This window comes from Pholcus phalangioides, unplaced genomic scaffold (assembly GCF_987345545.1).
Source record: "Pholcus phalangioides strain wild (caught in Gottingen) unplaced genomic scaffold, Ppha-v1.0 ptg000004l_1, whole genome shotgun sequence".
Lineage (NCBI taxonomy): Eukaryota > Metazoa > Arthropoda > Arachnida > Araneae > Pholcidae > Pholcus > Pholcus phalangioides.
Window position 1 is genome coordinate 621,337 of NW_028301597.1, and position 14,049 is coordinate 635,385.

The following is a 14,049-nucleotide window of genomic DNA, read 5'->3' on the forward strand; positions in this document are numbered from 1 at the left end:
TTAAAATCGAAACAAGCTTTCCGAAAAGGGCTTTCGGGGCAGCACGTTTACTGGCGAAAAATCGGAATGTCCCGGAAAACCCGGACATATGGGCAGCCAATTTTGGGGTTGCGGGCCATATGGTTAGCTTATGTAGGAGTCGCTGATAAATTCTTTTTTTTTCGAAAGAGGGTCGCGCTCCAAAAAATTTACGCACCACTGGAACAGAACGAATCATTTTTACACTGAAGCTCCTGCTTTCTTTCTTTCAAACCGAACACAACTTCGATCTATCGCCATGGACAATTTATTGGAGAATTAGTTGTGTCGGAAAAATGTGCATGTGTACTGGTATATAGAAATTTCTTTCGGAGGAGGACAACTGCCATGCTATTTCGGGGAGGAGGGGTGAACTATAGGCGGCTCCCCCACTAGCGTCAAAAGTGGAGCTGACTTATCTAATGTACAGTAGAGTAGAGCATCGATTATCCGAGACATTTGGGAATACTGGGGGTGTTCGGCTGACTGATTTTTCGAATAACCGATCATTTACGGAAAAAAATAGCACCGCCAGTATTATAACCGCAATATGAAATGAAAAAACAGTGATGTTAGACACAAAACTGTGTATATATTTTGTATCCACATTTGGGAAAAGCATTTGCGGCCGCTAGCGGACCTTCTACATGGCGCGCAAATTGGAATTTCCCGCTTTCAGTTAACCGATGCTTCGTTTGATCGGTATTGGGATAATCGATGCGCCTACTGCATATGCGTATATATGAATTGACATCATAATCATCATGCCCCCTATTCCCAGACTTTTAAGTCAATCTCCACCAAGAGCCGCAACTAGAAGCTTGGTCGGCAGGGGCAAGCATGGTCCCCACAAGGGGTGGGCTGACAAGGCTCCAGCCCTGGGACAATTTTCACAATTTTTGTTGCTTTTTCACACTATAAATTCATCATAAAGGAGCCCGTAAAAGTCTGGTCGGGGGGGGGGGGGCAGCAAAAGATCCCAGCCTAGGGCCCTGCTCCAGGATGTGGGGTCATGGGCGCAAGCATGCATTTTGGCGCCCCCTTGTAATGTTAAAAGAGAGGTAAAAGTGTGAAATTTGCGTCCCTTCTGGTCCAGCACCCGGGGCAGAAGACCCGCCTGCTTCCCCCCTAGTTGCGGCCCTGTCTCCACCTAGGGGCGAAACAAAGTGGAGAAAAGAAACTTTTCACTTTCCAAAAAAAAAACAATTTCAGTGGGAGAAGGGGAAGAAGGAACCGAAGAGTCAGGTCTTGCGGAATTTCTGAGTTGGTGCATGTCGGAATTTTGGTTGAATCTGTACTGTGTGCCTAACGTGCTGTTTGTTTTGGATAGGGTTACCAAATAAAGTTATAAATTTGTCCTCCTAAAGGAGGACGTGCTCTTTTTTGATGTCATTTCAAGCGTCCTCCTACGTCTCGGAAAATTCGCCCTTTTGTCCTCTTTATTTTGCTTTTTTTTCTGGTTAAAATGGTTTTTTTTGCCACTTTGAAACATATTCATTGATATAAGTTCCCCCCCCCCCCCCCGCGCATTCACTAATAGAAGTCAGAACAGTGGCGCTATCTGTTGTGAAAACTGTAATAAGTGAGGCTACTAAGTGTGCTGCGCGCAGTCCCCCTTTCTAAGTTTTCGAACCTGGTAGCCCTAGTTTTGGAGGAATGGTAGTTATAAGTTCAAGAAGTGCTGCCATCTGGTTGCCGAATTCAGAAACAAACAACGCGGCAGGCATGAACAACTAAAAGAAACACTCGATTTTTTTAAAAAATTTTCCTAAAAAATCAAACAAATTGATGAATTTGAAAATTTTGCACTAAAATTCATACCATATATGGGGAAAAAATTTTCAAACGTTTCCGATAGGTGACGTTGGCTCTGTCATCCCATTGATTTTTTCATTTAAAATTGGAAAAATTAAAATTAAAAATAAATTTGATTAAAAAATTTGAAAAAAAAAATTACGATTTTTAAATCTTGAATTTTTTTAAATTTTAATCCAATTTCTTTTTCAAATTTCAATTCTTCGAGTCATTTGTACACAAAAAAATATCAAAAAGAACAGTTGCGAGCATCTTGTAAGGATAGAAATTAACTAATTAATTAAACACGTAATTCTTTATATATATAAACCTCGAACCTACTGCTCTTTCATTGCTAAAAAATGCAAATTAATTCTTTATACTTGCACAAAAACCATGTGCCTTCCAACCAAATCAGTGAGTTCATCTTCCGTGTAAAAATCTATTTCTCCAAAAGGAAATACCGTATTTTAAACGTGTATAAATCAGAGGTCTTCAACCTTTTTCCCAGTCACGAGCACTGCCTATACCCATCATCAAAAGAAGAGCACCCCCTTACGGCCTGTTTGACATACGAATGCATACAAAAATTAGGAAGCTTTAAATCCTCTATCATACAATTTTTACAAAGTGTTTAATTGGAACGTTGATCAAGTGCTCGCGAGCAAGAAATCGGACACGAGTATCGAGCACTCTGGGTATTTCAGGGAGCACCGTGACCGTGGTGCTCGCGAGCAACGGGTTGAAGATACCTGTTATAAAGGGAACTCCCCCCCCCCCCCCTACTTTTCTGCCAAAAATTGGGTTTCAAAAATAAAAGGGGTTTCTTATGCATGGATAACATTACAGATTATCCTTTCAACTTTTTTTCCAAATTTCGGGGCCCTTTTTCCCCCGGGGTCCCTTACACACTTTAAGATACGGTACTTTATAATAAATGTTGATGCAGGAAAAAAAAAAAATTCTTATCGCAGTCGGTAGGATTCGAACCTACGCGGGGAGACCCCAATGGATTTCTAGTCCATCGCCTTAACCACTCGGCCACGACTGCTTGTACTTTGGCGACTTATTGTAATTTAAGAAACAAAAATAAACTTCAGAAAATATTTTGAAAAATTACATCACGTGATTTCTTCTATCACTCCCAAAATCTTTAATTTCCATTCACCATTTTTTTCCCCCAGCCAATCTATCTATTCTGAGCATATATCTAACGGGAAAACTTGTTTGTTGCACACAAGCCGGGTTTTTCTGGGAGTAGATTTCTAACGCCTCGTGCAACGTGATTCGCCCAGCGCGGCGCGCCGTCAACTCACCAGCAGAGAGGAAAAGAGGCGCGACTGTTTCCCTACGGAGCTCAACAAGCCCCACGCCAGCGCGTTACGTCGGACGTATTTGACCGACTGCTTCTGGAGGAGTCAAATGCGTTGTGCGCCGAGCATTTCGCGGATCTTCTTTTCACTTTTGTTGTGTTTTCTTTCCCTTCCTTTCTGTCTGTCTTTTAACGCGAAAAAATACGTAGATGTGCACACGACACGACAGATTATGCGCCAGCAGAACCGCGACTATAGATGCTTGGTCACCCTCACGCATTTTGGCGCCCCCTTGTAATTTTGAAGAATAGGTTTTTAGAATAAAATTTGCGCCCCCTCTGGTCCGGGGCACGAGACCCGCCTGCTCTTCCCCCCCTAGTTGCGGTCTTGTGCGCCAGGCTAGGAAAACACAAACGCGTAGTGTCATAAAGTTACACGTTTCTGCTGACGCGAAGTTGCCCCATTCAGTGCACGCGGCGCAAAAGAACCTGCTCCTATAGGAAAACCCATGGCCCCCACATCCTTGAGCAGGGCCCCTAGGCTGGGATCTTTTGCGGGCCCCTCGACCAGACTTTCACGGGCCCCTTTATGATGAATTATAGCGTGAAAAGCAAAAAAACTATGAAAATCGTCCCGGGCCCCAGGGCTGGAGCCTTGTCAGCCCACCCCTTGTGGGGGCCATGTGACAACCCGGCTATTTGATTTTTTTTGCTGCGTGCAACGTGAATCGCCCAGTGCGAGACGCCACCCACTCTCCGGTAGTAGGAAAAGAGGTACGACCAAAGCGGTTCAAGATTTTGACGATCTTTATTCAGCTTTGAGTACGACTGTTTTCCTACATCGCTCAACACGCTTCACGCCAGCGCGTCACGTCGGATGTATTTGGTCGACTGCCTCTGGAGGACTCAAATGCGTCGTGCGCCACGCGTTTCACCGATATACTCTTTACTTTTGTAGTGTTTTCTTTCCTTTAATTTTTAGCACGGTTTTTCCTAAAAGTAGGTTTTTCTGCCCCGCGTGAACCGAATAGGACCATTTCGCGTCGGCAGAAACGTATAAACTCAATCGTGTTTTCATTCATTCGTGTTTTCCTAGTGTGGCGCGCTATCTTTTCTGTCGTCTGCGCATCCACGTACTTTTGCCATAATAATTAAAACAGGGAGACAGAAAGGAAAGAGAAGAAAACACAACAAAAGGGTGAAGCGATTCTTGAAGAGATGAGATAAAGGCCGCATGAGAATGTTAAAACTGTATAATAACAGGGCACTCTTATATAGTATAGTTTTAACCCATAGGCGGAGATAGACTTGGAAGTCTGGGGGGCATGATCATTATTGCTGAGGGGGGGGGGGCACCATGATGATGATGATGTCAATTCATAATTATTAGATCAGTCTAAGACGCCTTCATTCACATGTATTAAGGAGTTCTAGATCAGTGGACTACACCTTTGACGCTAAGAGCAACCCCGTATCTCCGCCCATGTTTTAACTTGGCCCCGATTGGGAACATTAATTTTATTAATTAAAAAAATTTTTTTTTTCTTCCTTGAAAGCCACTTGATATTTTTTGTGAGTTCCCAAACTTGGTGTTTATGATGTGAAAATTCCATTCATTTAAGTGCTTATGACATAAATTTAGTTTTTCAAGTCATCTATTTTTTTGAGGAAGAATCAAAGTTGCTTTTAATTTTTTGATGGCGTGTTTCCATGGATATGAGGGGGGGGGGGCGGAGAGTCTAGAAAAACACACAGGGAAATTTTTTGGTTGAGATCTTTGAACTATAAAGGATCGGAAGGGGAAAAAAAATGTAGAAAAATGAATTTAAATCTTAATTTGGCCCAATAATAAAGACTAATTGTTTCCCCGACCGAAAACCGGATTTCTAAAACAATTTTGATGTATGATAAGTTAACGCAATTTACTTCCATGCAGTCGTGGCCGAGTGGTTAAGGCGATGGACTTGAAATCCATTGGGGTTTCCCCGCGTAGGTTCGAATCCTGCCGACTGCGGTTCATAAAACTTTTTTTTTTTTTCCCCCGTTGTGTGTTTGTGTATCAGAATTTATGGAGTTTATGTAAGGCAGGTATTACACTATAAAAGTTTGATAAAATCCCTTTTATAAAACTTGAAAAATCTAACCAATAAGGTTATTGGTTACATTCTAGAAAATGCAACTGTTGACCTTATTGGCTGCATTTTTCAAGTTTTATAAAAGGGATTTTATCAAACTTTTATAGTGTAATACCGGCCTAACACTTTAAAAGTTTGATAAAATCCCTTTTATAAAACTTGAAAAATCCCACCAATAAGATTATCAGTTTCATTTGGTCGAATGTAACCTATGAGCTTTATTGGTTGAATTTTTTGAGTTTTATACAAGGGATTTTATCAAACTTTTACACTATAAAGTTTGATATAATATACTATAAAAGTATACACTATAAAAGTTTGATAAAATCCCTTTTATAAAACTTGAAAAATCTAACCGATAAGGTTATTGGTTACATTCTAGAAAATGCAACCGGTGGCCTTATTGGCTGCATTTTCAAGTTTTATAAAAGGACTTTCACCAAACTTTTATAGTGGAATACCGGAGGTGATGCCTAAGGCCGAGGATTACAGCATAAAAGTTTGATAGAAGATCTTTTACAAAACGAAAAAGTGCAACAGATAAGCGTATCAGTTACGTTCGAGCGTGTATGTAACCAATAGCCTCATTGGTTGCATTTTTCAAGTTTCATAAAAGATCTTTTATCAAACGTTTATGTGTAATCCCGGTTGGATCCATAAAATTCTATGTATTTCATCAAATAGGGTTTAAGGAATCAGAGAAATGAAAATTATAGAATATAGATTCACTATATTCGAGGCAGATGTGCAGGCATGAAGAAAGCATTGGGGAAGGGGCGGCTGAAAGTTGCTGGTCGTCCCGTATATACGGGACTCAAAAGCGCGTACATAGGAGAGATAAGATGCATTGCATTATTTTTTTTCAGAAATTATTGGGCGGGGGGCCCTCAAAGGGCATCAGCCCTATGTTCCGGCACCTATGATTCGAGGGAAACAAAAAATTTCGTTCGATATATCAGGATAGCCTCATCGTAGGCAGAGTTCCCTAAAACGGGCTCCGACCATGGGAGGGCAGATGTTCTTTCAAATTATTTTTGCAAAGACAAATTTGTTTCCAAATGTAAAAAACGACCATTTTTTTCTTTTTTATATATATACAGGGCTGCAACTAGTCGGGAAGAGCAGGTGGGGGTCTCGTGCCCCGGATGCTGGACCAAAGGGGGCGCAAATTTTGTTCTCAACCCTCTCCAACATTACAAGGGGTGCCAAATGTGCACTTGCCCCGGGTGACCAAGCATCCAGTTGCGGCCCTGTATATATATATATATATATATATTATATTATAATCGTACCGTTTTTTACTCTTGATGAAATAGCTTTTGAAATGATTAATACTTCACAATTAACCATGAATGTGAAATCATCTCAACAACTCCATTTCGAAATTTGAACCAAAGAAAAATAAAGGGTTTCTTCTCCACCGAGTTTTTCTCTTTTCAGAAAACGATAACAAACTGAACGTTTCATCACGTTTTGGCGCCATCTGTTTCGCACACATTGAAACAGTTTCCTACCAAATTTATTATGATTAGTAAAGCCCGGATTATGTGTGCATATGCATTAGCATAATTAGGCATTATTGTAAATAATACTATTTTGATATTAATAGTATGTAAATAATAATATTTTGATATTAATAGTATGTAAATAATAATAGAAGTATAATAATAAGTTTTGTGATAATAGTTATTGAAACATATTTTTTTAGTATTCAATGGTAATATATATTCCTTTCCTTTGGGCCTTGCAACAAAACGAACGATTTTCAGTGCGATAAGGGGAAGAGGAATCCTCCAAATTCTTATAATTTACAATTGCGGCTGGAAGCCTTTGATCTGGAACTCTAGGAGGGTTTTTCATCTTCCTTTGTATGATTTTTAGACTGAAAAACTAAAATAATATGTACCATAACAGTGAAATAAATCAATTAGTTATTCGTGAAAATACAATACTTTGAAAAATGAAAGGGTAATGAATATATTCTCGCGGCCCGGTACGATTGATGCCACGGCCCGGGGGTTGAGAAACACTGATCTAAACCACTAATATTGAGAAAATTTCTGGTACCGTCTAATTTTCTTTTCGTAAGAGATACTAATAGAGAGATAATAGATTTTAAAAATCACAAAAAAAAAAAATACGGGCAGCGTATTTCTGTTAACTAGTAATGAAGAAGGAAAAAAAAAGATGGCAGTTATACAAGTAAAATACATGAACGTATGTATCACTCAGGAAATTTGTCAAAATTTACTCGCTGTCTTTAACAGATCCAAACATGATTGCAAACATTACTATATCACACTTGAACACACCTAATAAATTAGAATGTACCAACGGGACTCTCGAACAGGACCGGAACTAGTGGGGAGGCAACTGCCCCTGGAGGTAAAATTTATGAGGCGGCAGTTTTATGTGGGACTATATGCACAATGTTATAAAATTATCGAATTTTAAAGTTGTGTGGGGGGGGGGGGCAAAAATCCTAGTTACGGCCCCGCTCTCGAACAAGAATTGTTATGACATTCCTGCAGCGACGATGCAAATGTGACAATCACAAGTGCCCTACATTCAGCTCACTCAGCGTGGGGGGGGGGGGGGCGGTGCTAGTCGAGAGGGCACATTAAATGTTTTACAATAACCATAACATGTAACTTTGCTCCATATGAATTTGAATATGCAGACGAACTTGAAATGCAGAATGGAGCTTGAGCTTCCGTGGGAATAAGTGCATGGTCACTCATTTTGGTTAGAACAACCCACTTGTCACTTACGAGTTGAATGGTATTGCTATCCCGGATGCAACTAGGGCCACCGATTTGAGCATTCTCAAATAAAAGCTGCTGCAAAAAAAATTCAATTTTTTCAGTTGTTCCTTGTGGAAAGATAGATCACTACCTCCTAGAGATACATCTCTAGGATCTCTAGGATATCTCTAGGAGGTAATGAATAGATAGCACTGTTACAAAATTTATTTGAAAAAAAAATTCAGATCATCTCAAGATGATGAAGCGCGCTGCCACGCTCATCATTCATTCCTGGATGATGGGAGCACGCCACTCTTTGTTTTGGTCACAACGCGCTCAAAAAACCAAGTTGTTGCCCTGTCTTCTCTACTGAAGTAAACAAAAAAATTCCACTTTTTTTTAGGGCAATATTTGCTAAAAAATAAACGTGTTTAACCCTCGGGCCTCTACTTATTTTTTCAGAAACGCTCTTCAAATTTCCGTGGGTGCTCCACGGCACCCCCGGCTCCGACGCCGTTGAGAATATACAGCAGTGAATTTCTTCTGAGTGGAAGAAACTGTGTGCTGGAAAGCATTTTCAGTCGTGCGAATTGGATATTGTTGGGAAACGTTCATTCATCCACAAGAGATACGAATATGTCTACCTTTATGTACAGAAATGATTAATTGAAACATAATATTTTGTTATTGTAATTAATAAACTTTATAGTTTCCCCGTTCTTCTTTCTGGAAAAAGCTGTTCAGCACGAAAGGGCGTCTCGTTCCCAGCCGAGGAGGCGGTCGAGACTCGTCAGCAGCACTTCGGACGGTCCGACTTTCCAGCCGAGGACGACCACTTTACCTCCGACATGTTTCTCGTCACCACCGACGCTGACGATGGGTCCTCTCTACCAACCGGCAACGGAAATCATCGGGCTTAGAGGTTATGCGACTGTGGCTCCCGGTACCTTCGGCAGCAGGACGACCCCTTCGAGGACCGTGGGAAGCAACACACTACTACAGAGCTTTCGGCCATCGGAATGCAGTTCCGGAACCAAGTTCGGCGACAACAACACTGACACGAAAAGAGGTAGGATCCGCGCTGTGAAGATAGTTTACTCGTGTGAAAACCTTGATTTCCTCAATGCCAAATTATTTCCCCGTTTCTCTTTTCCTGCAGATGTATCTCCTTCCAGCGTCACCGAAAAGTGCAGCGTTGATGAATGCATCACCAGCGATGAATCCGAAATTTCCTCTCATCAGGAAACGGTCATTCCGGAGGCTTCCAAAGCACCCGAAGTGATTCCGCCACAGCATCAGACGTCCTTCTTGGGACTCCAGCGGCAGTCGCCGCTTTCTTCGAGAATAGAAGCCGTGCCTGGGATACCGAGGCCGCCGATAATCTCCTTCGATCCAGAAATTTACATCAGGAGCGGTGTTGCCCCACCTTCTTTGGGTCCCTTACCGGGAGTAACGCTGCCGATGGGCTTCATGGCGGCACCATTTCCACCGAGCCCTCTCGACACGGTGTACGAAGCAGCTGCAAAACTGTTGTTCTTTGCCGTGAGGTGGATGAGAGGGATCCCGTCATTCATCCAGCTCTGCTTCCGAGATCAGGCGATTCTCCTGGAAGATTCTTGGAGTGACATATTCATCCTGTGCGCAGCTCAGTGGGGGTTCCCTCTGCAAGAAGGTACGTAAAATCTCGAGTCGAACCGACTTAAGTTACGTCTGCATCATACATGCTACACCTGTGGGCCCTCGGAGTAATATGACGTAGCCCCGTGGCCAGAGACCCAACTAGGGGAGATGGATCAGAGCGGGTGCGAATTTCACCCTCTTATCTCTCCTTCAACAACGGGGAGCCAAAATGCGTTAAAGCATCTAGTTGCGGCCCTGCCCGCGGTCTCAATCCTAATTTGGCAAAAATGAACTAAAAGGCACATTACCAGATCAATTAACTGACTAGCGGGTCCGTTCCACATCACTTCAGTGACCCACGGCACATTCCCAGTTAAGCCGCTTAAGTGACCCGTGGTGCAGTTCCACATCACTTAGAGACCCGTGAATCATTTCCTGACCACTAAAGCGAGTCACGGCACAGTTCCAGACTACTCAAGCAATTTCCACATTACTGAAGTAACCCGTGGTGCAGTTCCACTGTACTTACGTGGCCCGCGGCACATTCCCAGTGAACTTAAGTGACCCACGGCACCTTTTTATATAATTTAAGTGACCTGCGACGGCGCTGTTCCAAATCACTCAAGTGGCCCGCAACAACGTTTTCATACCAATGAAGTGGCCCGCACTTTCTAAAAGGTTAGCAACGGTTGCGATCGCAGCGGTGCAGCCCTAGCTATAAAAAATCCAAGATGCACAGGCACAAGTCTTTTCGATGCACCGGCCGTTGATGGATAATCTCAAGTACGGCTTTCGTTGCTCGTAAATCATTGCAATCTGTCCTCCCATTCGCATACGAGAGTTCAGAGAATCGCACAAATGACAAATCCGTCTGCGCGTGTGTGCAGACGTACCTTTAGAATATGCATCTGCAAATGTCTTGAAAGTTTATAGCAAGAAAAATTTGATGCATCAAAGTCCGCGATTTTCTTCTTTCAGGTTTCCTGTCCGTCAGCAGCATTCAGTCAGCCGAAAAGAGGCCCCTAGTCGCAAGTCAGCTGCACCAAATGAAAAACATAATGTCCCAGTTGGTGTCCTTACAAGTCGACAGCACGGAGTTTTCTTGCCTGAAGGCTCTCGTACTCTTCAGACCAGGTAGGATATGTCTCCTGCATTATTCATGACATGATATACATAATTACCACGTACGGTTATGCCTCGATGTCTTTTCCTCCTCCAGAAGCTAGTGGCCTCAGGGACCCGGTGCAAGTCGAGCTGTTGCAAGACCAGACTCAGCTGATGCTGCACGAATATGTCCTAACGAAGCAGCCGCCATCCAAAGTGAGGTTTGGGAAGCTGCTGCTGATACTTTCCATGGCGAGGAAAATCAACGCTCACCTTATCGAGGAAGTATTCTTCAGGAAGACCATCGGGTCGATACCGATCGAGCGACTCTTGTGCGACATGTTTCAAGCCGCTTGAGGGGCAAAAAAAAAAGTTCGGAATTTAATTATTAAACGTTAAATATATTAGATTAATAAAATTATGTACAATTTTAGCGCTTCTAAAAAAAGAAGAATCAGACGTGCAATAAAAATCGACTTCCGATGAGAATCTTTAGTTTAAGTCGTCTATTTATGTATATACAAACGGAACCCGATATATCGAATTCGGGGCGGATCAATTGGGGGGGGGGGGGGGGGTTAGAGCCAGCCATAACTAGAGGTCGCGGGCAACTGCTCCAGGCGGAAAAATTTAGGGGGTGGCAGTTTTAGGTGCGAACAAAGATCATCATAACAAAGTTATCGAATTTTAAAGCTGTGGGGGCGGTAAAAATCATAGTTACGGCCCTGGTGGGGGGTTGATCAGGCCCGTAGCCAGAAATTTCGTTCGGGGGAGGACAAAAGTGACAGAAAAATAGATTTGGCCATCTTTTTCTCTTTTTTCGGTCATTTTCTCCCATTTCGGGGGCGGGGACCAGAACCACACGTTCTCCCCCGCTACGGCGGTGGAGGTGATCCCCCCCCCCCCATTATAGCATAAATTCGATAATTCATGCCATTTTCGGAACTTCTATATGAAAATATTTCAATATAACAAATTAAACAATAAATTCAAGAAAACTTCGACTAAAAAAACGGGACATTTTTCAAAAACAGGGATGGAGAAAAAACCCCAGAAAAACGGACAATGTGGGACATGTTAAGCTTGTGTTTCGACTAATTTCTTTAGCAATTTCTAAAATCACCCCTCCCAACAGCGAGCTCTAGATCCGCCACTCAATATAATGATTTTCCTCGATTCAACGAATAAAAAACGTCAACTGATTCGTTAAACCGGGGTTCTTTCTCGACTGAGTATTCCACTTTGATTCTTATTTCGTCCAACCCTTCCTTGGATCATCCTCATCAGACTAAAGAAAAATAAAGTCACATTGCAGGCCTAATTAGCCAATGCGAGAGAAATGCATCTATCTTCTACATAAAAATATCATCTCTATCTCATCCTTAGGTTTTTTTTTTGCGGCCATCTAAACCAGTGGTTCATAACCTGCGGAAGCCCGCGGCCCGGCTAATTTCTTCTTTGGGATTGGAAAACACGGTCATATACACACGAATATAAATGGGTAAAAATGAAAGTGTTAATCATTCACGGTCCGGTTTGACTGATGTTAGGGCCCGGTACCGGGTCGCGGTCGAGAAACACTGTTCTAAACTATCTGCATGTATGGCTCATACATTCAGGGAGTCTCAACTTTTTTGAGCCTATGGGTGCTCAAAATTTCACGCAGTAAATTTTGATTTATGAATCAATTCAGGTCAGGGCCGGATGTTGAATTCTGCGAAATACCAGACCGCAGAAGGCACCAACTGAAATGTACCGATTTTTTAGGGTGCCAACTGAAGGAGAGGGAGCGTTTTTTATCACTAAAATGTCATTAACTTAAACTTGAAAAATGTCCAAAATTGGCCCTGATTCAGGGGGATGCTTTTAGGCGATCGGTCAAAAATTATAATTTTTGTAGAGAACACACACAGAAAATAAATTTTATATACAGTATATAGATAAACTGAAATGAGTGACTGGTTTTTCATAGGTATGTCACACGAAAAAATTATATATGATGACACACTAAAAACTTGGATATTGCAAATTTTTACTAATGCTATTTTACCATACCCAAAAAGCTAAAAGTTTAGGTTAAACTTTAGGTTAGTCATCCAAGTGGTCTGGATTTCTTAAAATCTACACTACCTCGTTAAAATTCAAAACAAAACAGCGTATTTGTGAGTATCAGTAGAAAGAAAGTTTTTTTCTTTGAAAGCGTTGCGGGATATTTAAAGGTTCTGTGGTGTTTGATCATGCGGAATCCAAAAAGAATCTTGGAAAGGGTTCCGCGGAACATCAATTGGGCAACCCGTGATTTAGTGTGCTTGTTGATGAGACGTTAGCTGAGCATAACTTTGGCAAGGGCTTGACGAGGAAATCCGTAATTTCTGGAATATTCACGTTTCTCCGATTTCAACCCCTCCCTCTCGAGAAAGTCAGGTCCTACTAAAGCTAATGGTTTTGGTGCAAAATACTTATGAATCGATAGAATTTCAAGCTAAGGCTTTATCAAGTAGTTTTAGGCGAAATTAAGTAGCATACAGTGGATTATAATTCCGTTAAATGATCCAGCCCTGCAGATGCGAGGTGAATGAGAGGGAGTAGAGGATGATGTACAGTGAATACAAGTCCCGTGTGTTACGGTAAAAAACAATTGTATTCCTGCTGGTTCTTTGGTGGGGCGATCACCCCTAGCTGTATATTGTACGATATTTGCTTAGAAAAAAGCGAAACCTTTTTTTTTTTTGCTATGAATCGATCAAATGTGAATAGAATCACAACGCAAATAGGCATTGATAGTATCCGAGGGCTCTCGCGGGACGAGGTCAACAACAATATTGATGAAGCAGCGATAATTTGAGCAAAATATTGTAGTCAACACTTGTATTTCGGCATGTTACGAATGAACAGTCGTCATTATTATATTCAAGAGAAGTAACAACTTTAGTAGGTGCCCTCAGCATTGTGATACAAGACGCGAGGGGTGGGGGAAATGAATGTACCTCTCCCGAATGCTTTCAGCAGCAGAGAGGAGGACGTAATCAAAGACTTGAATAGCCCAATAAACTTCCAAATAAGTGAGTTATCCGAAATGAATAGACCTCTGAGCAGCTGTGACGTCATCACAGGAAGTTTGACAAGCTCCGCGGAAGCACCCTGAATAGTGGTGATTAAATGGCTGCCAATCAGATCAAAGAGCAGTTTCTAAAGGGTAACAGAATTCTGTTATGGCTCACTCTCAGGCCTTAATCAACGAAGTCAAAGGCGGAGAGTGCGTGTATGTAGGACACACTACAACGTGTCTTTTCTTTTATGCACAAACTTAATTTAGGAGTGT

At 42.0% G+C, this 14,049-nt stretch overlaps 1 protein-coding gene and 2 non-coding genes across 4 annotated transcripts in view; 2 read left to right on the forward strand and 1 right to left on the reverse strand.

Moving 5' to 3' along the window:
* The window catches only part of LOC149086379 (photoreceptor-specific nuclear receptor-like), a 34,756-nt gene extending 23,542 nt beyond the window's left edge, over window positions 1-11,214 (forward strand). Inside the window, exons 3-6 of one of the 2 annotated variants that reach the window (XM_089231803.1) lie at window positions 8,740-9,072; window positions 9,163-9,675; window positions 10,602-10,757; window positions 10,843-11,214. In XM_089231803.1, coding sequence (XP_089087929.1) covers window positions 8,740-9,072; window positions 9,163-9,675; window positions 10,602-10,757; window positions 10,843-11,084 — 1,244 coding nt within the window. In that variant the 3' untranslated portion in view covers window positions 11,085-11,214. The remainder of the gene's footprint in view (window positions 1-8,739; window positions 9,073-9,162; window positions 9,676-10,601; window positions 10,758-10,842) is intronic. The other variant, XM_089231804.1, reaches the window with a different exon arrangement.
* On the reverse strand, window positions 2,782-2,863 carry TRNAS-AGA (transfer RNA serine (anticodon AGA)). The gene has a single exon. It is a non-coding gene; the product is annotated as a tRNA-Ser (tRNA).
* Window positions 5,057-5,138, forward strand: TRNAS-UGA (transfer RNA serine (anticodon UGA)). The gene has a single exon. It is a non-coding gene; the product is annotated as a tRNA-Ser (tRNA).
* Window positions 11,215-14,049: the final 2,835 nt, after the last annotated feature.